This window comes from Pseudorasbora parva, chromosome 24 (genome assembly GCF_024679245.1).
Source record: "Pseudorasbora parva isolate DD20220531a chromosome 24, ASM2467924v1, whole genome shotgun sequence".
In the NCBI taxonomy this organism is placed as follows: domain Eukaryota; kingdom Metazoa; phylum Chordata; class Actinopteri; order Cypriniformes; family Gobionidae; genus Pseudorasbora; species Pseudorasbora parva.
Window position 1 is genome coordinate 17,425,103 of NC_090195.1, and position 25,342 is coordinate 17,450,444.

Consider the following 25,342-nt stretch of genomic DNA (forward strand, 5'->3'; position numbering starts at 1 on the left):
TTTTGTTTTGTTTTTTTTAAATGGCTATATAGTTTGTATAATTTTGTACTTCTGTTTTAGTTAGTATATCAGGTTTAGCTATAGTTTTAAATTAGTTTAAGGTTGTAATTTTTTTTTTCAGTTAATATTTATATAATTAAATAATATTTTTTTTTAATGGTTTTAGTTAACTATAACCATATATATATATATATATATATATATATATATATATATATATATATATATATATATATATATATATATATATATATATATATATATATTTGAAATATAGCACAGATATTTCAAAATGAGATAAAATATATATATAAAATATATATATATATGTAAAATGCATGACTTTTAATTATAAACAAGCTCGAAATACACATTGACTCTCATTTTGAAATATCTGTGCTTACTATTGCAGTTGCAGACTTCTTCAGATGAGGGAGATAAAGGCTGTCTCTTAATATTTTTGGTGTGCGCTATTCATTGATTGCTTTGAAGCACAGTTTCTTAAGCCTGTGGAACGCGCAACAGCGCCGCATTTTCCCACGGTTAGATCAGCATGTTACAATTCAAATGTGCGCATCTATTATGTGGATCTCTTGTCTAGTCGTCCCTCCCTAATATTTTCATCTTGTTTTTTTGTTAAATCCCACAGGAAAATTTCATCATAGGTTTTGTCATACAAAACTTTAGTTATCGTCTCGTTTTTGAAAATTATGATATAAATTATTCGTCAACAAAGTTAATACTGTTATCAAGGAGAATTATCCTGAGGGATTCAACGTTTACTTCAGGATGTCATTTACTCTGTGTGATGCTTTGCTAGCGATACTGGAGCCACATATTATATATTGACACTTTGTTTGTCATACACTGCTTTGTGCTGCTAGACAAAGTGGATCAACTTGTCAGACACCAATCTGTATTTTTGCATTTGCCTGTACGGTGGCTCTGAATTGTTCTGAAAACCTCTCAAAATGCTTGCTAAAGATGCGGAAAACGCAGAAAATCGAGCCAGATCAGATTATTTCATTATGATGAACAAAAGTTTCGGGGGAAATTTGTAAATGTGATTGACACAGCGTGAGGTCGTATTTATTTTATAATACGCAAAAAAATTCAGGTGAGGTTTTCGGAGTGTGCAAGGACCTTTAGGGCCTTAAATTTAAAGATCATTTGGGGACCCCATTCTAAAATATTCCTCCTTCCTTCCTCCCAAAATTTATTATAAAGCAAGGTTATTATTTATTCCGGTGATTTATAAAGCAAGGACATTTTTCAGTTAGGAGACACTTTTATGCCTAAGCATTACATAAGCAATTTACAGTAAAAATTATATATATGATTCATATAAATATAGATCTTTACCCACCAGGCTTCTTGTTTATCTTGTGAAACCACCAGCATGAACACAGGTAATTGATGCTGTTTATGCATGGTAGCTAATTGTAGAGCATGGACCTCGGCGCATTAAATTTAATGTGGTAAAATCATCAAAGGCAGGGCTCTGATCAGACTGAGCTATGGCGAGGTCATCTACAAAAAAATGAACATAAACAGGACCAAATTAGGATTCTAGAAGCAGCACATGAAAAGTGTTTGATTCCTGCTCATATATTTACATTCACCTCACTGAGGCAGATGTAATGCATTTCATCAGTGTGAACACATGCACGTGTTGGCTGACTGCAAGAGCATACCAATCTCCCTTATATCTGTCACTGCTATGCATGGAAGGATGCTTGTTTATCTGGTTGATTTTATGACTGATGGTTTTCTTCTCAGATGTAAGCTTAGTGCAAGAACTATAATGGCTTCTCAGCTTAAAATCAGTATAAATGTATACATTAAATCTAAGAAAGGGCTTTATCTCTGTTTAGATAACTGTTTAAATGATTCAAAAGGTTTTCCAGTATATTCTTCATGCAGCTGGTAATGCTGTTTATGCTATTGTTTGGCATCCCATTCAATGTAACATTTTTATCCTCACTTTTTCTAGCATAATACTATTTTACCTGGAAATAAATAGATAAATAAAATTATTTTGCATGATGCATATTGGAAAGTGAGCCCTCTGTGCCTCCACTGGTGGGTTATTACTGTTAGCAGCCTTTGATAATGACTCTAAAGTGCAAAGATAGTCATGTGTGTTTGTGCTAGATAAACCCCAGGAACCCCACCTGATTCAGATCCTCATTACAGCGATAGACAGACTGGCCTGGTGCACATTGTATTTCCATAACTCTTGGTATTTCTCTGCCAACAAAACAGAATCTTTCTGTGTTTCAGACAAGTAAAGCTTCAGTAGAGATTTGACATGCATGCCTAAAACATTATAAAGCCCATGGATACATACATTTAATATTCTACAGAGTAGAATGTCGCTAAGGGAAGGGTATAAGGGACCTTTTTATTTTGTCTCCCAGAAATGCCATGACACTTTGATGAGCACAAGCATATTGAAATGAAAGAAGTCAACTGACACTCATAGTATGGACAAAAAAAAAAAGTTAAAATATTCTTCAAAATGTCTTATTTTTTTGTGATTTACAGAAAAAATAAGGGGATACTTCTTTTTTATCATATATTTTGAGATTGTATAAAAAAAGTATTGGGGTATTGGCAAAAGGTATTGTTGTCGTACCCTACTACTTAACAGCAATAAAAAGTTATTAAAATCCTATTCATAATCAAAAAGTTTTGGCCCTCTCATGTAACAAAGCCCAAGAACTAAACATAATTAGCTTTAGCACATGTTTGATCATTTAAGACATAGTGGAATATCCTAGCAAACAGAAAAACTCCCATCAGTCCCCAATGTCTCTAAAATACGGTCTCATGTATTTAGCTGTCTGCAGTGGAACAGAGAGAATAGATCTTTGTTTTTCCAAGACAGGGACTGCTTGTCCCACGACATCCTCTCTGGTTAGATGTAGTCTCCCAAACCTATTTTACAGAGAATGGTTCTGCACATTTGTGGCAGAATTCACCAGAATTAATGACTGTCTGATGGGAGATGGCAGTAGATTGGATTTTGTAATAAAGAAGACAGTGTTAAACATAGAAAGAACGTTGAGTTCTTCAGCAGCAGATTAGGACTTTAATACCCATCAACCTGTAGAAGGTCAGCTTTTGTTTTGATGACTTTGTAATAGAGTTGAATAAAAAAAAGGAGCTCTCAAATGTTTCTTCAAAACAATATAGCATGTAGTGGAGCTTTTATTTGCTGCTGTCAACTTGGATATTTTGGATTTTTGCCTTTCGATCTGTCAAAAAAATCTGTCAAATTGAAAAGTTGTTTGATTTGAGTCATTTGAGTAATTATAATGGATAACATTATTCAAAAGTTTGGGGTCAGTAACGTTTTTTAAAGTTTCAGTCCAATATGCTTAGCAAGACTGCATTAATTTGATCTAAAATACAGTACTATTCTACAAATAAAAAATACAAACTTATCTCTCTGTTTTTATGAATTTATGTAATTTATTCCTGTGATTTTCAAGCTGTATTATGGACACAGCGACCCTACAGACTTCAACGGCCAATTGTGAAGTCAATAAGAAACACTCACTTCCTGAGGGCTAAGCTTACTGCACAGGCTCAGACTGAGCTTGACAACGTAGATGTGACATCAGCAATCTGTCTGACAGTTGTAAGTCTTCTAGTAGTTGTGGAAAGTAAAATCTGAATCACGTTGTTTAAATGTTTTGTTCTGTTGCTTTTGGCTCACTATCAGCTTCTCCCCATTCTTCTCCTTTTACTTTATCGGACTTTATGTCTCCACGTCCCCCCGACTGTCTGATAGACTGTAAAGAATTGCCTGCAACCATCTCCTCCTGTCTATACAGTAATGTATCTACTGTGCGACAGAGTCGCATTGGTTATGACGCAATCGTTAGCCTATTTTTACAAAAAACAGCTTCTACGGGGCAATAGTGTAAGATACAAGGTAATGGAGCCTTTTATACAGTCGTGTTTCTTTAGAAATAAACAATGGACAAATGGAGTCTTTAAACGCCTCAGATGTAAAGTTATTCAATGTCAAAGTGACGCAAAAATGAATGGGAGTCAATGGGATGCTAACAGCAGGTGATGGCTTGGTTAGCAATGGCCGCCCCTATGGGTGGTACGCTTTCCGTGTGCTAGATTACCCCCTTGGTTTGACTCTCTTTCCATATTGATAGGATAGCATCTTGCCGTTGATGGAGATTTGTGGGAAGCACATCCAGGGCACAAAGCTCCTGTTCCTCCACATCCCAAAGATGCTCTATTGGGTTGAGATCTGGTGACTTTGGGGCCATTTTAGTACAGTGAACTCATTGTCATGTTCAAGGAACCAATTTGAAATTATTCGAGCTTTATGACATGGTGCATTATCCTGCTGGACATAGCCATCAGAGGATGGGTACATGGTGGTCATAAAGGGATGGACATGGTCAGAAACAATGCTCAGCTAGGCCGTGGCATTTAAGCGATGCCTCATTGGCACTAAGGGGCCCAAAGTGTGCCAAGAAAACATCCCCCACACCATTACACCACCACCACCAGCCTGCACAGTGGTAACAAGGCATGATGGATCCATGTTCTCATTCTGTTTACGCCATTCTGTTTACGACCCTACCATCTGAATTCCTCAACAGAAATCGAGACTCATCAGACCAGGCAACATTTTTCCAGTCTTCAACTATCCAATTTTGGTGAGCTTGTGCAAATTGTAGTCTCTTTTTCCTATTTGTAGTGAAGATGAGTGGTACCCGGTGGGGGCTTCTGCTGTTGTTGACCATCCGTCAAAGTTGCTCTTCTATTAGCTTGAATCAGTTGGCCCATTCTCCTCTGACCTCTACCATCAACAAGGCATTTTTGCCCACAGGACTTCCACATACTGGATGTTTTTCCCTTTTCAGACCATTCTTTGTAAACCCTAGAAATGACTGTGCGTGAAAATCCCAGTAACTGAGCAGATTTTTAAATACTCAGACCGGCCCGTCTGGAAACAACAACCATGCCACGCTAAATATTGCTTAAATCACCTTTCCTGAATTCTGACATTCAGTTTGGAGTTCAGGAGATTGTCTTGACCAGGACCATACCCCTAAATGTATTGAAGCAACTGCCATTTGGTTGGTTGATTAGACAATTGCATTAATGATAAATTGAACTGGTGTTCCTAATAATCCTTTAGGTGAGTGTATATCGGCTAACTCTTCATTTTTAAGGGTCCCCCTACAGACCTTCTATAAGTACACTGACTATAAGGAACTTTCAATGTCATGTCAATTATCCTACTAACCCATAACAGTTTAATACTCAACTAATACTCTAATTAAGAGTTAGTTGACATGTACTGTAGGTGCAACATTATTATAGTTAACAAAATGTCTAATGGGGACCATCAAAATAAAGTGCAATCATTGTTGGATTCTCCTTAACATCATTATAGACTATTCAAGCAGAATAAACAAAAAGTTAACATCTGTACTGGGCTTATTGATGAGGATAAAAGTTTAAAACAAGGGCTTCCCACAGGAATCCTCCATATTCCATTTGCCAGTCATGAATAATACATGGAGCCCATAGACATTCATTAATCTTACAGTAGTTATTCTCCAATCCCTGCAAAATCATCAGCAGCACGTAAACACAGTCATGCAGGAGCTACTCAGAAACCCTGTCAGGAGTGTGAGTTGTGGACCTCAATCGTAATTTAGAGTGTTATCTTGTCAGTAATGTGACTCTCCTCAATTAATTACAACAGCAGAATGGGACAAAAGCAGTCACCGGGAAGTCGCTTCCAAGCGTGGGTGACGAAAGGCTGCCTTTTCCCACGTCCCTTGTTGATCACGGATCCTGGCAGCTTCCCAGATCCCCACAAATCCTGGCAATCATTGAGATGCCACTGCAGCCCTGCCTTAATTTGTCAGCAGATGCTTGTTTTTCTCAGGTTTCCTCTGTAGTGAGGCACATTTCCCTCAGTGTGTCTTCCAATAGCCCACCTTCCTCATTCTCCTCTGTTGACTGCTCAGGCATATAGACTCCTGGACAGGTGCAGGAAACAGACAAGACAGATGGCCCAGCAAACTTAAGGAACTTTGTTGTTGTTTTTTTCTCTTCACTTCTTATTTTATTTTTTAAGCAAGCCTTGCAAACACTGATGCTTCCAGATGCTCTCATTTGTAGATTAATGTCAGGGGGACGCAAGGTGAATCTCAATAGACCTTCCTGTGATCGGCATAATGGAAAGCTTTGTTTACCTCTAACGCAAGCGTAGCCAACCCTGTAGATTTGCCAGATCTTTGGGGTCTAGGTTCCGCGTTTTCTCCTAGGAATGTCAGCGATCCATGTGGAGAAATCTGTCTAATCTGGCTTTGTTCAGTGTTTCTAGGTATTTTATCTCATTAGTAGCATCAGAGTTGGCTGATTGTTTGCAATGTGCATGACCTTTTTTGGTGTCAAAGCTATCACTTGGTTAATGAGGTTAGGTTGATAGGTTTTTCCCCAGTTAATGGTCCTTATGTTCAGCTTTTACACGCGTTGACATTATAATACCTTCCACACATATGACATTAGATCACACTCACTGACTTTATTTTTGTGTTTAATTTAGTTTGACCTTTTTTATCCAGAGCAATACAGTACACAGACCTCAGTCCTACAGTATGAGGTTAAGTGTCTCACTTGAGGACATGGTAGTTCTTGCATGAACTCTCAAACCCAGGTCAGCTATAATTAAAGCACTATTCAGTCACTTTTTTGAAATGTTGAGTTACAGGTAATAACATAGTTCATTAAATAACTTAAATACTTTTTGGTCAGGTTTGGGATCTCTGGATGCGGGCAATGTAGAAGCCTTTGAAATAAGATTTTATGTAATGTAATTGTAACATTATGTATACAGTTAATTAGGGCTACACAATATATCACCACCATATTTGTTACTAGCCACAAATAAAGAGATTGCAATATATCATTATTGAATATAGATCAGAAAATATTATGAATGCTCATACTCCCCTAATTTTACTTAGATGAAAAATAAATAAATTTAGCTTTTAAAACGATTGATTTTAGTTTTATATTTTAGTATTTCATTTATTTATTTTTTAAATCAAAGTTGAAAATACATTTTTATTTATTAAAATACTTATTTAGAAAACAAGATATGTTACAATTTCAAATAAATGCTCTTTTTATATTGTTTTATTAATCAAATAAGTATGTATTTTTCAGTTTCCACAAAAAATATTAAACTGTTTTCAACATTGATGATGATAAGAGATATTTCTTGGGCACTAAATCAGAATATTAAAATTATGTCTTAATGGTCATGTGACACTAAAGACTGGAGTAATGATGTTGAAAATTCAGCTTTGCATTACTGACATTAAAAATATAGCAATACAAAACAGTTATTTTAAATTGTAATGTTAATACTGTATTTCACAATATAATGTTTTTTACTGTATTTTTTAATGCAGCCTTGATGAGCATGAAGTGTCTTACAAAATATTACTGTTGTTATAGTTGAATAAAATATTAAAGTTGACAGCTCTTTTCAGCAATTATCTTAATCTTAATATATATTAGTGTTATTACACTACATTTGTTATACATAAGTACATTTAGCATGTAACATTTTCTGTGTGTTTTGTTTGTTAAGGTTATTTTTTAAGAACCAGAGCATCTCCCATCCAGCGCTCGTTCCAGGGTTGCATGCAGCTCATTCAGGTGGACGATCAGCTGGCTGACCTGACCGCGGTGGAGCAGGGAAGGATGGGAGCCTTCGAGAACGTCAGCCTCGACATGTGTGCCATCATTGACAGGTCAGAGCCAACCCTTCTTCCCTTGCCCTGTCTTTCAACAAACACTGGCTGAGACAGTTATTATCAGGTGCAGCAGACTGAGACTGTGGCTTTATCCCCACCGGCAGCATCTGCCTTGGGGGCAGGATCTGTCGCATTCTGCCTGCTCTCCCTGGAGTTGACCTTCTTCATTCCTTGACTTCAATGGCAAATGAGGAGTTTAATCAGCATGCAGATACTGAGCGAGAACAGGAGACCTGCTCTTGGTTCTTATCTTTAGATTGATTCTACATACTTTCACTCTCCAAGGCTTAGCGATTTTGTTTGGTTGCCACGTTGTTATGAATACATCAAAGCCAAATCTTGGTAATCCAGCTTTATTAATAATATAAAACAAAGTAAGAGGAACAAGAAACCATTGTAGCTGGTATTTTTGCCATATTTTTTTTATAAATACTGTATATTATATAACCTGTGTGTGTAGGTTGGCATATTTGTATACAGAACTATTAACTTAACAATGAACATCTACAGAACTTCAAAACAAAGCTGTACAAAGATTAACATAAAATACATATGAACACAAAACCCACCCATTATGGGGTGCACAACAACAAAATGAAACAAAAGTACTATTTTTGAAAGCCCTGCTTTTCAAGATATATATGTTGACTGCCCCATTTGTATCTTTAATATTTTCATGAAATAACATCTCATCGTCCAGGCGGGAGGATTTCGAAGCAGATGTGTGGGATAATGTATTCATCAATTGTGCAAGAAAATAGTAATTTGCACTCAAATTACAGACAAAAGGGTCAAGCAGCTTGTTTTTAATCACAACTAATCAGATTTGTCTTTATAGTAATTTAACATCAACCCGACCCTTAAAATAGTTAAACTGAATCATCTGTTCATTAATTACAGTGTATCATTTTGTTTTTTGTTGTTGATTTTTTCATAAGCATAATTGCACATCTGGAGGTAAATATGATGTTGGTATGGTATTTTTTTTTTTCTTGGCTCTTGTTGATGGTAATTAAATTCTATTGAGATAAAGGAAGCATAACTGGAGACTTCATAGGACAAAATTCCTTTCTTGCACTATCTTGTCAATGGTCAAAACCAGTTTAAAGTGGTTTAAAGTGGTTTAAAGCCAAAACCAGTGTCTTATTCACTAACTGGCCTCACTTTAACCAGTTGAAGGGGTCATATTATGCAAAAATCACTTTTATAAGGTTTTTGAACACAGATGTGTGTGTAAACAACCTGTAATGGTACTGAGAGCGACAAGCCAAATAAAGAATGAGCGAGGGTTTGAATTTATTAACAGTAGTAGACAGCACAAGAATAGTGAGGCAGGAACAAAGTGCAAACAATAGAGGTGGGGCACAATGGGAGAACTGGCTGGTCAGGGTTGAGACAGCAAATATGTGATGGCCAATGATGAAGACAAGGCAGTGGCTCAGGGAGGCAGGCTTGACAGCTGGTGATGAGACTTGCTGGAGAACCTGACTTATTTGCCAAACCAGGAGTCAATGACCAGGATCGAACAGGATGCAGGACAGGAGCAACTACAAGACAATACAACAAGAGATAAACAAACAGAAGCAAAAATAAAAACTATGAATAGGGATAAATGCAAACTAAGTATCTGGAATCTAAAAAAGGAAACAGAAGAGATATTGATATGAAATTCTAAGTAAACTTAAACTAGCAAAAGAGAGAAAAAGTTAAATAAATAAATGAATTAATACTGGAAATAGATGACTGGAGCTTGAAACAAAACTGCAACCTTGCTGGAAACTAGAAAGAGAGAGAGAAAAAAAATCAAAACAAGAATGTGGCCAAAAGAGTATAAATTGACAAGATAAACTACTTTCACCAGGACAAAGTTAGCGAGACACAAGGCATATCATAAATGCAAACAACGAACCAGCAAAGACAAGAGGGAAAGGAGCTCGATATAAGGGGAACAGCACTTGAGGTTGAGGTGAACACAATTAAGCAAATTAGGACAAGACAATGACTAAACAAGGGGGTGTGGTAACAGGAAACAAGGAGGTGGGACAAGAGGAGCACATGGCCAACACAAACAAAGACAGAGCCATGTGGTCAGACACAGGACAAACAAAGAAACACTGAACAGAGACGAGACAGACAAGACTGTCAGGGCAGGACCCTGAGACAACCAGCCTATTATGGTAAAATTATAAAATAATTAATTCCCATGAATCATTATTAATCTCTCATAGCATGTTGTTTTACATTCCCCCCTACTCCTACATAAGAATAGGGGAATGAATGTTGATGATCTGCCTTTTAAGCATACACACCTCTGAGTGAGTCTGCCATTTCTATTTACTTGCTGTACCATCTAGCTAGAGTAATACAATGTCTGTGCTAAAAAAGTGTGCAAATGTTGGATGTACCAACAAACATACTAGTCTCCTTGGACTCCCGGCATCCGAGCCATTATATGTAATATAAATCTCTGGTGTCCCCAGAATGTGTCTGTGAAGTTTACCAAGGGGGTAAACTTTACGTGTCTTAAACTTCAATGTGTCTGTGAAGTTTACCAAGGGGGTAAACTTCACAGACACATTCTGGGGACACCAGATATTTTTATTACATCTTCAAGTGCAGGTTTATTTAGTTTGAGCATGTGTAAAAATGACTACAGGCTGACCAAAGTGCTGTATAACAGCACAAGTAAGAATGCAATACAAGTAAAAAACAGAGAAGAAAGAAACAATATTAATAATAGTAATGATGCTAGAAATAAAATTAAGACAAAATTATAAGTTGAAAGCCAAAGAGAACAAATTAGTTTTGAGACTAGTTTTGAACTCAGGTAAAGTGGACGCGGTTCTGATAGAGTGTGGAAGTTTGTTCCATGATGTTTATTCCAGTTATGGTCTGGCAAAGCATTGACAAATCACTTCCAAAGGGGCGTCACCAACAGACGTTGCTTAAATGCCTCTGGGCACAATTGGATAGAGTAAAACCAGTCAGAGCGATGAAGGAGATAAATCTGAGACTCTGACAGCAATTCTCCGTTTGTGATTTCGAGGAAGATTTTGCAATGGCCTCTGACAACTTTTGCCATTGTTGTAAAAGAAATATGGTAATAGCTGGTGTCCACCGCCACTCCATAAACATTTTTGCAAAATTTGGAAAACCTAATATCATCTCAGACCGACTGAAACATCTGTGATTGACGGTCGAACAGAAAACATCAAGCTCTGATTGCGATCTGCCCACGTTGTAAGGCATTTGTATTGCGATTAGAATTTAATAATTTGCAATATTTTGAAAATAAAATAATATTGATGAGTCTTTGGAAAATTGTGTCTCACAAACTTTATTCAAATTCAGTCATTTCAGATGTGTTAGAATATTTTCAGACTTGAGCATGGTCATGCTAGTTATTTATTTACAATTATTTACAATGTTTACATGACTACCAGATCTAGTCTGAGGAAATAAGCACAGAAAGGCCAGATACAGAGCTGCTGTGTGGTGTGCACATGATCACACTCCCCATCCCTCATCAAAGTATCCGGGGTGATCCACATCTGGTAGCCAAGTGTTGTTCTTTGCTCAGGTTTTAACAAAAATGAAAAGTTTAAATCGCTTAAAACAGATGCAATGGCTGATTCAAACGAGTGATTTTCCATAATGTGCCGTGATTTGGAGGGATTAGAAATTGGCTTGAATGGTCTCTTTGCCAGACTACTTGAAGAGTAAATATAAATTTGCCGGAAATTGTCTGGGTTTTTCCAGGCTAGGTCCAATCACTTTGAAAGCCTGATTTCACCTCGTCTTTAAGCGAGCTCTGGGAATCTTAAGGAGGAATTTCCTCTCTCGCAGGAGTATAGAGGTGTATTAGGTTTGTCAGATAGAGAGGTAGTAAGTAGTAATATTTTCAATTCTGAAAATATTCAATTCTGAACTGGATAGGCAACCAATGTAAAGATCTCAGAAGTGGTGTGACGTGATCAAACTTTTTATGTCCCTTCAGGAACCTAGCTGCAGTATTTTGAACCAGTTGTAGCCAAGAGGTTTGGGTCTTAGAAATGCTGTAATAGAGTAAGTTTCAATAGTCCAGCCGAGAAGTAATGAGGGCATGGATGGCAACCTTTAGAGAGTCTTCAGAGAGAACATTTTGGAAAGCAAATAAATATAGAAAAAAAAACTTCAGCCTACAACAGAGCTGATTTGTTTGTCGAATTTAAGGAGGTTGTCAATTAAAACTCCCAGATTTCTCACTTGCGGAGATGAAAAGGAATTTAAGTGCCCAAAATCTAAACAAATTTGTGTCCTGGAGTCCGTGGGGCTAAAGAATATGTTTTTCGTTTTATCTGAGTTCAAGAACAGGGCATTTTTGGAGAGCCATGTTTTGGCATCGTCCAAACACGCTAAAAGAGTGTTTAGAGCACTACTGCTTTTTCTGGCTACAGGCAGGTAGAGTTGCATGTCATCAGCATAACCGTGGAAGGAAACACCATGTTTATCAAAGATGGAACAAATTGGAAGTAAGTATAGAGACAAAAGGCTGGGTGTTAAAATAGAGCTCTGGGGTACACCACAAATTAGCTCGCTGGGAGAGGAAGTAAAGTTCCTGCTTTTACAGAAAAACTTTGATTAGTTAGAAAAGATCCAAACGTGAGATAAGAATCTCATGGTCGACAGTATTAAAGGTTGAGGACAGATCGAGCAAGAGTAAAATGACAGAATCACTGGAGACGGTAGTCATATAGATGTCATTGAGAACTCTTACTAGTGCCGTTTCGGTACTATGTAGCTATTTGAAGCCAGATTGAAATGTCTCATAGATGTGATTATTAGTTAAAAATGTTTGAAGCTGTAAGAGCAAAACATTTTCAACAACCTTGGAGATAAAAGACAGGACAGATATTGGATGAAAATTTGAAAGGACAGATGTATCCAGTGATGGTTTCTTTAAAATTGGAGAGACAATAGCCTTTTTAAGAAAGTCGGAATAGAAACTAATTGTAAAATTGGTATCATGAGGACAAGAGGATGGTTTAAGTTTAGCAATGACTTCCTTGACTGGATGTAGCGGTACACGGTTAAAAGTCGTCCAAGAAGAAGATAGGTTGCTAAACGTTGAAATTTCGCAGTCAGCAACTTGTATCTGAGCCCTCAGATGTAACACTTTGTCACTAAAGTATCTCAAAAAGTCTTCACGCAGTGCAAGGGGGGAATTTTGAAACGGGTTTAGATGGGAAGATTAGATTAGCACATAATTTATGACTGAACAATTATTTTAGGGGTATGATGGTGCTTTTCAATTATATTTGAAAAGTAGAGCGATTTTGCTCTTCGAACAGATGTTTGGTATGTAGCTAAACTGTTCTTGAGCGTATCAAAGGAGATTTGTAGTTTGTCTCTTTTCCATTTTCTTTCAGCTTTCCTGCACGATGGTGTTTTGATCAACCCAGGGCTCTAATTTAGACTAGGGGCTTTAAAAGTTTAAAAGGTGCAATGAGGTTTAAGATATCGAACCATACAGTATTCAGGGCATAAAAATGCTGTTCAACATCTAGATCAACTATGGACTCAAGGGATAAAGATAGACTAGCTTCATTATAAAGCTTTATAAAATCCTCCCAGAAAAGTGGTGAGTAAGCATGGGTTTGTCTTGTAACAGAGGAAATTGTGCTAGAAATATCAGGGCGAGACATATTGAATGTGATGGAGGAATGATCAGAAATGAGTTATTCAATCACTTCAGTGTCAAGTATAGATAGGTCAAGAGACAGGACTAAGTCGAGGGTATGTCCTAGGTTATGTCCCCTGTAAGTGTCATAGAAACATGGCTCCTTTTGCTTTTGGTCTAATAGGTCATAATTTTTTCTTGTTATTTATTTGCCTTTTGTCTGGTAACCGATATCTCACCAAAACTAACACGCCCCTACCACAAAAGGGTCTTGCTCCTATTTTGATTGCTCCGCCCCACACATATGTACGCAACAAGTAATCTACTGTGCCAACTAGCCGAGGGTATGATGTCATCAACAAGTGAAAGCAATGTGTGTTACTATGGTAATCTAGTTTGAATGTCCGATGAAAAAGTCATCCCTTTCATTCAAAAAACACACACACAGTTCTCATGAACAACTCGATAGCATGAGCACCAGCCCAACATGTTGCAATTATGACAAGATCAGAGGGTTGTATTGATCACGAAAAGAGTAATCAAAGGAAACAAACGTACATTAGGAGTTATTATTTTACTTTTTGGATACACTTTGGAAGCAAAGCTTGAAACAGAAAGTGGAGGAGGTTTAGACGCTCCAGGGCTTATTGGGTGTGGAAATGAATGGGTTGGCCTATTTATCATCTCTGAAGTGAACGACAATACAATTGCAAATGGACAAACAAGCGAACATGACACACGTGCATATTCAAGCAAAAGCCAGCATATATTAGTTATTAGCACCATCCTTCGAATGAGACATTTAAACCGGTCGTTAAAAAAAAGAGTAGGGGTGTAGGGCTTTCTCATTGGATCGGTCTGGAATTGCGCTAATGTACATAAGAAATCTCAGGTTAAACTGCACTTGACTTGACATTAGCAGCCTCCCACGTTAAGAGCAAAGAATTGCTCATTAATAAGAATAACTCTTTGCTTGCTTTGTGTTTGCCCTTTTATACATTTATATTTGTAGGTAATTTATATTGCTCCTTAGTGATAAAGACCCACATATGGAGGCATTGTTTACATTCCATTATATTCCTTACAGCTCAGTTAGAAGCTTAAACCCCCCTTTAATTGTGTGTAAAGATGCATTGTTCTTTAATGCGTCTCATTAGCCTCATAGCTCAGGGCTGACTACATTCTCAACATGATTTAAAGACAAGATCAGTTCATTCTGCACGTCTTTCTGCCATTGAAATTCACATCCCTAGCACTGACAATATTAAGATGATGTTTCAGATGAACTTTCCATCTTTACTGCGGTGTTTATTTATGTTTTTGAGATTATAGTTTCTACTGCAATACAGTTAGTTGTAAATCCCCAGAGGAAAATCTTTTCCAGTATTAGATCAGGCTAGATACCGACTCGTTCTCCCTCCCTCCCTCCAAACTGAGTGAACTGTAATAATAGAGGAGGCAAGAGACTGTTGAACGCTTTCCCTGTGTGTTTTTCTGTCAGCGTAATGATGCTTTTCTGGCAAAGCTCCACAGTGCCAGCACAGTGAGGAGCAAACTCATTATGTGGGATTGAAAGGGGGGCCACCCGCTCACCACGCCATTGATTTTATGTTCGTTTTCATCAGGCCAGGTGATGCGCTATCAATCTCCTTTACCAAACGTGTCCCTGTGTTTGACATGTAAAAGAATATTCCACGTCCTCCCACCAGAAAGACACTAAAACACACGACCTTGCGGTTAGATACAGCTCAAATCACATCCTCTCCTTCTTTCTTTTTCTTTCTTTCTCACCCCTACAGTATTTCACACACATCAATTTCTCTCACATCAAGCTATTTCACGCATAAGCTGTTCTGCCGAACTTCTAGAGGCCTTCTTAGAATATGACTCATTCTAAATAGCTGTGCAAAATGTTTGACGTAATGGTGTGTCGAGTTGGGGGTGTTAGAGGGTGAGATGGGAAGTGAGGGGCTAGGAGCTAATCTGCGCCCATCTCTGAGGAGATGCAGATTGGTGTCTCACCCCAACAAGTCTAATCTGACAAAGGCATTTTAAGCCAAGTGCTTCCGCTGTTCATAATGGTTGCATTAGAAAACTGTCACTTTCCATTACAAAAGCACATCTTGGGATGTAAACAGCCTGGGGAAAGCGATGCTCTGGCCTCCAGGGTCGGGGAAGCTTCTTTGAAACTGTAATTTGTTAAGGTAGTTGAACTGCAAGATACTCAAAACCATAATGTTCAAAACACACATGAAGATATTTTGGTCACACTTTAGATTAGGGTCAAATACTCACTATTAACTACACTGAACAAAATTATAAATACAGCCTTTGTTTTGCCCCCATTTTTCATGAGCTGAACTTTTTCGATGTGCACAAAAGGCCCATTTCTCTCAAATACATTTCTCTATAATCGGTCTAAATCTGTTTTAGTGAGCACTTCTCCTTTGCTGCAATAATTCGTCCACCTCACAGGTGTGGCATATAAAGATGCTGATTAGACAGCATGATTATTGCACAGGTGTGCCTTAGGCTGACCACAATAAAAGGCCACTCTAAAATGGGCAGTTTTATCACGCAGCACAATGCCACAGATGTTGCAAGTTTCGAGGGAGCGTGCACTTGGCATGCTGACGGCAGGAATGTCCCCCAGAACAGTTGCCCGTGAATTAAATGTTCATTTCTCTACCATAAGCCATCTACAAAGGCGTTTCAGAGAACTTGGCAGTGCATACAGCATACTCACCAGACATGTCACCCATTGAGCATGTTTGGGATGCTGTGGATTGGAGTATACGACAGCGTGTTCCAGTTCCTGCCAAAATCCAGCAACTTCGCCCACAGCCATTGAAGAGGAGTGTATCAACATTCCACAGGCCGCAATCAACAACCTGATCAACTCTATGTGAAGGACATGTTGCACTGCATGAGGCAAATTGTGTTCACACCCGATACTGACTAGTTTTGGGAACAGCGCCACTCCCATAAAAAAAATTGTTGCCTTTTATTGTGGCCAGCCTAAGGCACACCTCTGCAATAATCTAAGAGCATCTTGATATATGCCACACCTGTGAGGATTATCTCTGAAAAGAAGTGTTCACTAACACAGATTTAGACAGATTTGTGAACAATATTTGAGAGAAATAGGAACAATTTTGTACATCAAAAAAGTCTTAGAACTTTGAGTTCTGCTCATGAAAAATGGGGGCAAAAACAAAAGTGTTTATAATGTATATATTGTTTGCCTTTGTAAACTCCTAATTACTGCTCATTAATAGTTATTTAGGTAGTTTTAAGGTTTAGGTATTGGGTAGGTTTAAGGGATGTACAATATGGTCATGCAGATTAAAGCATTAATATGTGCTTTAATAAGTACTAATAAACAGTCAATACCCCAGTTTTATAAATAAGCAACTTAATAGTGAGAACCGTAAACTAAAGTTTTCAGTGATAAACCATCACTGGAAGCGTAAACTAAAGTGTTACCTCAGCGCTCCTCCTCATCAAACTCTCATGGAAGACTAATGTTTGGAGGGGAGGGTTACGCATTTTCAAACCTAAGCCGTCAAACTGCCGTCAGCTGAGAAGGAATGACGTTTCCAGACTGGAAGTAACTTTTCAGATTTTGATTAAAGATTACCACAGCAAACAATTTTTTTCTGTGTATTAACTTGCACGGATTAATTGTTCACCCTAAGACCTTTAATATGTGCTAAGTAAATATGGTCGATTTTGATTTCATGAGGACTTTAATGTTTGATAATGCAATAACTAATGTTAGCTTATTGTAAAGTGATTACACTAGCCTACCTACTGTTCATTGTAATTATTTTGCACTTTAAAATATTAAATATTTAAAATATTTGTTTATTTTATACATTTTTGTGTAATGCTTTTATTTTATTTAAATGTTTGTTTCTTTTCATTATAAGAAAGTTATTAAACCTGACAACCCCTTTTTTACAACTTATTGCAGTGTATTGTGAAAATACGAATCGTGATAATATGAATCAGACTTTCCACTGTTGCATAAAAGATTGCATGTTTATTAATTCAATAATCAGCTTTTCGAATGACACAAATGAAAGAGGAATATTTTGTATTCATCATTTACTCGAAAAAAAATCAGGCTTTCCATTAAAGACACTGTTTAGGGAAAACTGGTTCAGTAGAATAGTTTTCCCATTGTCAATAAGACATTTCCTAAACACAAACATGGGCACATTCACTGTTGCACTCAGTATCTTTCCTTGGGAAATTGTGATGGAAATCTCTGGGAAACCAAGTGACCATGCAACAGGAAATGCTTTTTCAGGCTCACTGCTCTGCAATCTTTCTGCTTAGCAAGGAACAATAGTGAAATGTTTGTAACTTTCTGTTTTGTGAGAGCTGAGATATTACCAAGGATCTTTTCCAATCTATTACCGAGAAGCTATTACCAAGGTCTTATCTCCCAGTGACAGTTGCTGTCGACTCTGACTTAATTTTTATTATTGGACTGAGTCATCAGTGGCCACAAATTTCCAGGGACTGTTCTGTTGCAGGAGTTTGATTAATGAACAGCGTCAACTCTATCTGTACTTTTCTCCTCCTGGCACAGATGGCCGATGAGGTAACCCAGTTAATTGGGACATGTCATCCTATACGAAAACTACAGTTTGACAGCACTGCTCTGAAAAAGTATGACAATAGCAATAGTGAAAAAATTGTCAGACTTAAGGTTCATTGTCAATGGCATTGTCACAGCTCCTCCTCCTATGAGACATTGGCCTAATGAGCATTAGCTCCAAGGGGATTGTTCCCTAATTTCATTTCATACCACATTTTTCCATGTTAATGGATTTGATGTGGAGTTGGCAGGACTATATGAGGAGCTGTGGAAGTGGACAGCTAGTGTTCAGCACATATTTTTACTTAGAATGAGCACCACATCACCAGATTTCAGTTTTGATCCTTGGCCAATTGAAAACACCTCTGAAGATGACTGTTTCTTAATTAAGTTCAGGAGAAAGTCAGTGAAGCAGTTAATTGTTTTAACTTTAGAGCTTTAATTAAGATTTTAGTTAGGCTAAGATAAAAGATGCTGGCAAATCGGCATGGCTTGAAAACAAATTTATATGTGTGCGATTGCCGTGTGCAAATGACATACTTTTACTGCTGAGATGCTAAGAGATGGTCTTCTTTGCTTTTTCTTCTTATTCTACAAGTGGGAATGCTGTTAACTTAAAAGGATTCTTGAAGAAATTTGAAATATATAATTTATATATTTATATATATATAAAAATGACCGCTCTCAAACTGTAAACGTTTAGTTCATACAATAATTTTAATTCTGCATTTACTCCCTCTCATGTTGTTTTCACGCATCACGCAATTATTTGAACGTCTGTGTTTATTACAGTATGTGCTTTGTGTTAAATATATTCATCACATAAAGCTAGGGATGTCCCGATCAAGTTTTTTTGCCCTTGAGTCCGAGTCCGAGTCATTTGATTTTGAGTATCTGCCGATACCGAGTTCCTATCCGATACTTCTATAATACATAAAAAAATAATAAAGAAGAGCGAAAAAACGAACCAGGATGTTCCTTTTTTTTTTTTTATTATTCACCTTATTTTAACATTCAACAACTCTAACAAACAGAGCACTTCTGTGAGGTAGCTTGAACAATCAAGTACTAAATAACATAATCTCTTCACTTTTGGATTTTAGTGCAACAGTAAATATATAAAAAAGTCCGGGACCGGAGTTGCGCAGAGCAGGAAGTACAATGGCGATATCAAAAGCACACCCATACTCTCACAGATGCAGAACAATTAACTATGTTGGTGTGAAATAAACAGCTATGGAAATTAAATTAAATAATCTGCTCCCAAAAATCCAGAATAAAGTCTGTTAGTGCCTCAGTGACTACCTCACTCAGAGAAGACTTCGATCTCAGCTGTCAATCATGACATCACACAGCCGTTTTTATAGCATCAAATAACTAACTTAACTAAAACTAAACTTATTTACAAAACGAACACTTGAAATGAAATCATCGTGACGATAACCGCCTACAATGACATAAACTAACTTTGGGGAAAAAATATTTGAAGTGTAATTTGATTGAAGTGTAATTAACAATGCTTTTCAGGTTTTTATAGGTGTAACATTAGTTTTAAGGTAGAGAAATGGAATAAAGTAGGCTAATCAAATGTAAAATAGCTGTGTATTTAACTGTTTAGATTAAAGAATAATTCTTACAAAAGCTATTCAATCAAGAGCAGTGAGTGATGTCCTTATCTTTAGTTTGACATTAAACTTGATTAGTTATTTTTACATGCCTTTATGACATTCTTTGCATCTTTTAAGTTTGAGAGGAATGGAGTTTAAAAATGGAGGGACAGAAATCCCTCAGGTTTCATAAAGAATATCTTCATTTGTGTTTGGAAGTTAAATAAAAAAAACAACATGATGGTGAGTACATGATGACAGAGTTTACATTTGTGGTAGCCTACATTTGTTAATTTGTTTGGGTGAATTATACCCTTTAAGTAGGCCTACTACAGCAAGTTGAGACTTGGATAAAACAACTCTATATCATATTGAATCAGATTGTTTCCATCAACGATACATATTGTCATATTTTTATATCGTGATATATTGTTTAACGATATATCGTTACACCCCTTATATATTATCACCTAAAAGATTATTAGGAACACCATACTAATACTGTGTTTGACCCCCTTTCACCTTCAGAACGGCCTTAATTCTACATAGCATATAGCAAATCTTGCAGTTGATGGAGATTTGTGACATGCACATCCAGGGCACGAAGCTCCCGTTCCAACACATCCCAAAGATGCTTTATTGGATTGAGATCTGGTGACTGTGGGGGCCAGTTTAGTACAGTGAACTCATTGTCATGTTCAAGAAACCAATGTGAAATTATTCGAGCTTTGTGACATGGTGCATTATCCTGCTGGAAGTAGCCATCAGAGGATGGGTACATGGTGGTTATAAAGGGATGGACATGGTCAGAAACAACGCTCAGGTAGGCCGTGGCATTTAAACAATGCCCAAGTGGCACCTAAACTGTTCCAAGAAAACATCCCCACACCATTACACCACCGCCACCAGCCTGCACAGTGGTAACAAGGCATGATGGATCCATGTTCTCATTCTGTTTACGCCAAATTCTGACTCCACCATCTGAATGTCACAACAGAAATCGAGACTTATCAGACCAGGGAACATTTTTCCAATCTTCAATTGTCCAATTTTGGTGAGCTCGTGCAAATTGTAGTCTCTTATTCCTAATTGTAGTGGAGATGAGTGGTACCCGGTGGGGTCTTCTGCTCTTGTAGCCCATTCGCCTCAAGGTTGTGCGTGTTGTGGCTTCAAAAATGCTTTGCTGCATACCTCGGTTGTAACAAGGTCAAAGTTGCTCTTCTATCAGCTTGAATCAGTCGGCTCATTCTCCTCTGACCTCTAGCATCAACAAGGCATTTTAGCCCACAGGACTTCCACATACTGGATGTTTTTCCCTTTTCACATCATTCTTTGTAAACCCTAGAAATGGTTGTGCTTGGTAACTTGGTAACTTTTTTTCACCTCATAGAATATTAATTTGACTGTTTTTCTTTTGTGACATTAAGACCTTCATAGAGTAAATGACTCATTTCATCCTCTTCAACACATTCTCGGTGTTTTCAACTGAGCGGGCAATCAGTAATTTATTGAGTGCTCATATATATAAAAAATGTTTCTACTCTGGAAAAAAGTGCAAACACTTCTGAAAAATAGTTCTTCCATTTAAAACAGCACATTGGTTGGGAAGATAACAGGTTATTGAGACATTTTTTCCCTTTAACATTAAAATGTAACAAAAATGATGAACTACAACTATCAAATATAGTAGTAAATAAAGTTTGTAGTCTAACTTTTTACATTGACCTAACATGCATTCTAATGTGTAATTCAAATCTGTTGTTTTTTGTTGTTGTTTTTTTTTTTCAGATGTATGCCAAACCACTGTGAACATGGAGGCCGTTGCAGTCAGACCTGGGACGGGTTCACTTGCACCTGTGATGGGACGGGCTACACCGGAGCCACCTGTCACACATGTAAGAATGTGTGTTTGGGTGTATCTTTATTTAGGGATGTGTGCAACTCTGAGCATGTGAGCAAAGGTTACAATAATGTCAGAGAACAAAGAAAAGCATTATGTTTTCTGTGAAATGAAGGACAAAGGAGAATGGGAAACACACAAGAGGAACATCATTCTGTTTAACTAACATCTAGAAGACCTTTCTGAGAAATGTCAGGCCTTCCGTGTAATATTTGCTTTCTCTGTATTTGCTTTTACCCATGAATAGGATGTTAATGATGTTCTTGTTTCCACTGCTTTCATAGCAGCTGACACACACAGTTCTAACATTTTCTGTTTGTTACCAGGTCAAAAAAATTATATTTTGAAATAGCAACTGAAATGGAAGCAGAAGAGACTTGAATTGGCATTGATTTCAGTAGTTTGATGTTAGCATGTTGCTAAGCTAATAATGCGTTTTAACTGAAGTAATCTAAGTGCAGTTCTCTCACCACATCCATAATCGATCCATATTTGATTGATGTAACTTCTTTCTCTGTGAATAACGTGATGCTGTGGTCTCTTTCAAGGCTGAACATTTAAGTTACCTAGCTTTCAGAATGACCTTCGCATCTGGAGTGGCACCTACTATGACTCCTTCAAACGCCTACTAGGTTTTGAGACAGAGCTATTGATTAATATGAAAACATCTATTGTAGTCTGTTTGGGATCAGTTTCTTAGAGAAATGGTTCAGTGAAACTTTTTTAGGACCCCTGGGGTTAGATGGAGAGGAGAAGAGACTAGAAGTTACAAAGCTGCAGCAGTCAATATGAAAGACGTCGAACTCTGTTGAGCTACTTCCTTCAAACCTCTCCGTGTACAAAAACAAGGTTGTATTGGTCAATAGTCAAGTTTGCAAAAAGTATAAACACTTATACTTTTAAACTACTCCATATATTGCACAAGAAAGTCATTGTTTTGGTTATTTAATATTTATGAACTTTCTATATAGCTCATGCTGTTCTTTCCGAGTTTGATTTCTGGGATAGTTACCTTGTGTTTGTTCTAGATGGCACACCCTAAAGCAGTGTTTCCCAACCGGGGTGCCGTCTGACGTGAGCAGGGGTGCCATGTAAAAGGTGCACCTGCACCGCGGTTCATCTCGCATCTGATGACGCATCTTTAATAATGCTTTATGTATGTTTCTAGATACACGTGCTGGCTCCTCAGTTATACACTAAAACAACAGCGATAATAAAAGAAAAACGGGCAAAACGGTCTCTCTTTGTAAACTTTATTCAATGCATGCGAGTGCTGCCATATGTTCGATAATATGACCAGTTATTTTATCCGTCATTACCAGTTCGAGAAACTGGTACCAGTTCGTTCCGTCTTACATTCAGTCGAGAAGACGACGCATATCCTTGCATTGGGTCTTAAAGGGGTAGTAGCCTTAACTGCTGTCTACAAAAAACAAAAGATAAGGACATCACTCACTGCTCTTGATTGAATAGCTTTTGTAAGTTTAATAAGGATACATTTTTAATTTAAACAGTTAAATATGCAGTTATTTTACATTTGATTACTGTTTCTATTCAATTATTCAATTTCTCTACCTAAAATCTAATGTTAGACCCACCTGAAAAACCTGAAAAGCATTGTTTATTTTATTAGTATCTTTGCTCAATAGTATTTATTTGTGCTGCTGCTTGTATTTAAGTTATTTATTCTTATTTTCTTTTTATTTGACAGTAGTCCTTTTTTCCCTGAACATAGCAAATACTGAACTGTACTGAAACCGTGAACCTAAAACCGTGATACAAAACAAACCGTGAGCAATCTGTACCGTTACCCCCTTAGCATAACTTATGCTAAGGGGGTGCCACAAAATTTATAACATTTTCAAAGGGTGCCATGACTGAAAAAAGGTTGGGAAACACTGCTCCAAAGCACTATGGTGATATTGTCAGTTTGTAAACTGTTTGCATGTGTGAATGTGTGCTGAATTGGTATTTTAATTTCACACTTCATTCTAATTAGTTTTCCATCACTAGTACACATAGCCCAGTTTTGGGAAAAGTTAATATAAAGGGGAAATATAGTCTTATTTGCTAAAATTTAAGAGTTTTAATTAAGACTCTTGAATGTGAACCTCCAAAAAGGATTGTAAAATTATAATTAATGAAGTTAATAAAGAACTAAATACAAATTTTGATAATATTTAGTAAAGCTGATTATTTTCTTCCAGCTGTATATGAGCAGTCCTGTGAAGCCTACAAGCATTTGGGAAGATCGTCTGATGCCTACTGGATTGACCCAGATGGAAGTGGACCGTTAGGGCCTTTTAAAGTCATCTGCAACATGACAGGTAAAATGTGCAATTTTTAGTTCTTTTTGTGGAATTCTATTGCACTAAGAATCCGGAAAACCCACTGGTTGGACTTGATTAATAAATCATCCTTCATGTGTATTATGCTTTCGAGAACCCTGCTGTTTTCAAGCTTCTGAATCAGGTTCCTAGAACACACTATCGACTCCCAAGACTTTCGATATTTCAAGCCTTTTATTTCCAAGAATATATTTCATCAAATGTCCACATCATCCCACTGATCCAAAAATAAATAAATAAAACATGCAAGAATGTAGAAACATCAGGACATAAAATGTTATCATTTCAGGACAGGAACTCTAGTAATCTCATAGCATAGGAAATCCCTAAGCAGACACGGTAGAGAGCAAAAATCATTCTGAAAAGGAGGTGTCTGTCAATTTCAAAAATATATTATGTACATTTAACTGCTTTTGAAGGGTACATCTTGTGATTCTTTAAGGTGGGAAGGAAAGATTATGGTTACAGGATAAGGTGGATTTTAAAAACACAAAATGTGTGGGGTGTGTTTTTTTTATATAATTAGGTCTCATTAAATAACACTTCAATAAGTAAAAGCGAATATTCAAAGAAACAAAATAATTTACACATGGTTCCAGAAAATCAGTATGGGAAAACAAAAACAAAACAAAAATTCAAATGAAAACAGTTAAATGCTGAAACTTATCCACTCAAATATATATTTTGCACTTTTTTTTTGACAAAATGTTGACACAATAATTAGGCATAATTATTTACTATGAATTATTACTAAGGCAGTGGTCGGAAACCACATGTGGCTCTTTGGGGGAAAAAAAGTATGTTTCGCCAAGTTTCTCAACCTTAACCAACAAATTATCATTAACCCCTTCCTGCCAGCATTTTTTTAAAAGGTTTATGGCCACTACTCTTTTTTTTGATCATTTTCACAAAAATGCCATGTATATTTTATTATATATTATATATTATTTTTTTATTTTGAATATATGGTTGTATGAAATATCTGAACATGCAATATGTCAAAAGACAGAAAAGAGCCTCTGCAAACCTGCTTTATTCTAGCTTCATGCATCCTTTTTTATCAACACTTGAAGGTATGGTTTCATAAAAAAGCTACATTTTTAACAAAAGGCTTGAATATTTTTTTTTTTTGTCAAAGCTTACATCCAAAGCGGATGCAGAACGATGATCAAAACAGAGATGGAGTAGATTGAGTTCATCAACAACCCTAATGCTTATACAGTCATATACATTTCATTCAGTAACATTAGGCAGTTTTTTTTTTTTTTGCTGCATAATATTGATGATCATGTTTTTTTACAAATGCATATGATTACTTATGATATTACTTGTTTCTGCATCTTCTTTGCATGTGTTATGATCAGAAGATTCGATATTCTTTCAGAAGATGCGTCATAGCACC

General features: G+C 36.9%; 1 protein-coding gene across 2 annotated transcripts in view; it reads left to right on the forward strand.

The window, feature by feature from the left end:
• The window catches only part of cntnap2a (contactin associated protein 2a), a 506,672-nt gene that overhangs the window by 311,096 nt on the left and 170,234 nt on the right, over positions 1-25,342 (forward strand). For both annotated transcript variants that reach the window (XM_067435516.1, XM_067435517.1), the window contains exons 10-12: positions 7,652-7,814; positions 21,481-21,587; positions 23,800-23,919. In XM_067435516.1, the coding sequence (XP_067291617.1) occupies positions 7,652-7,814; positions 21,481-21,587; positions 23,800-23,919 (390 nt within the window). The remainder of the gene's footprint in view (positions 1-7,651; positions 7,815-21,480; positions 21,588-23,799; positions 23,920-25,342) is intronic.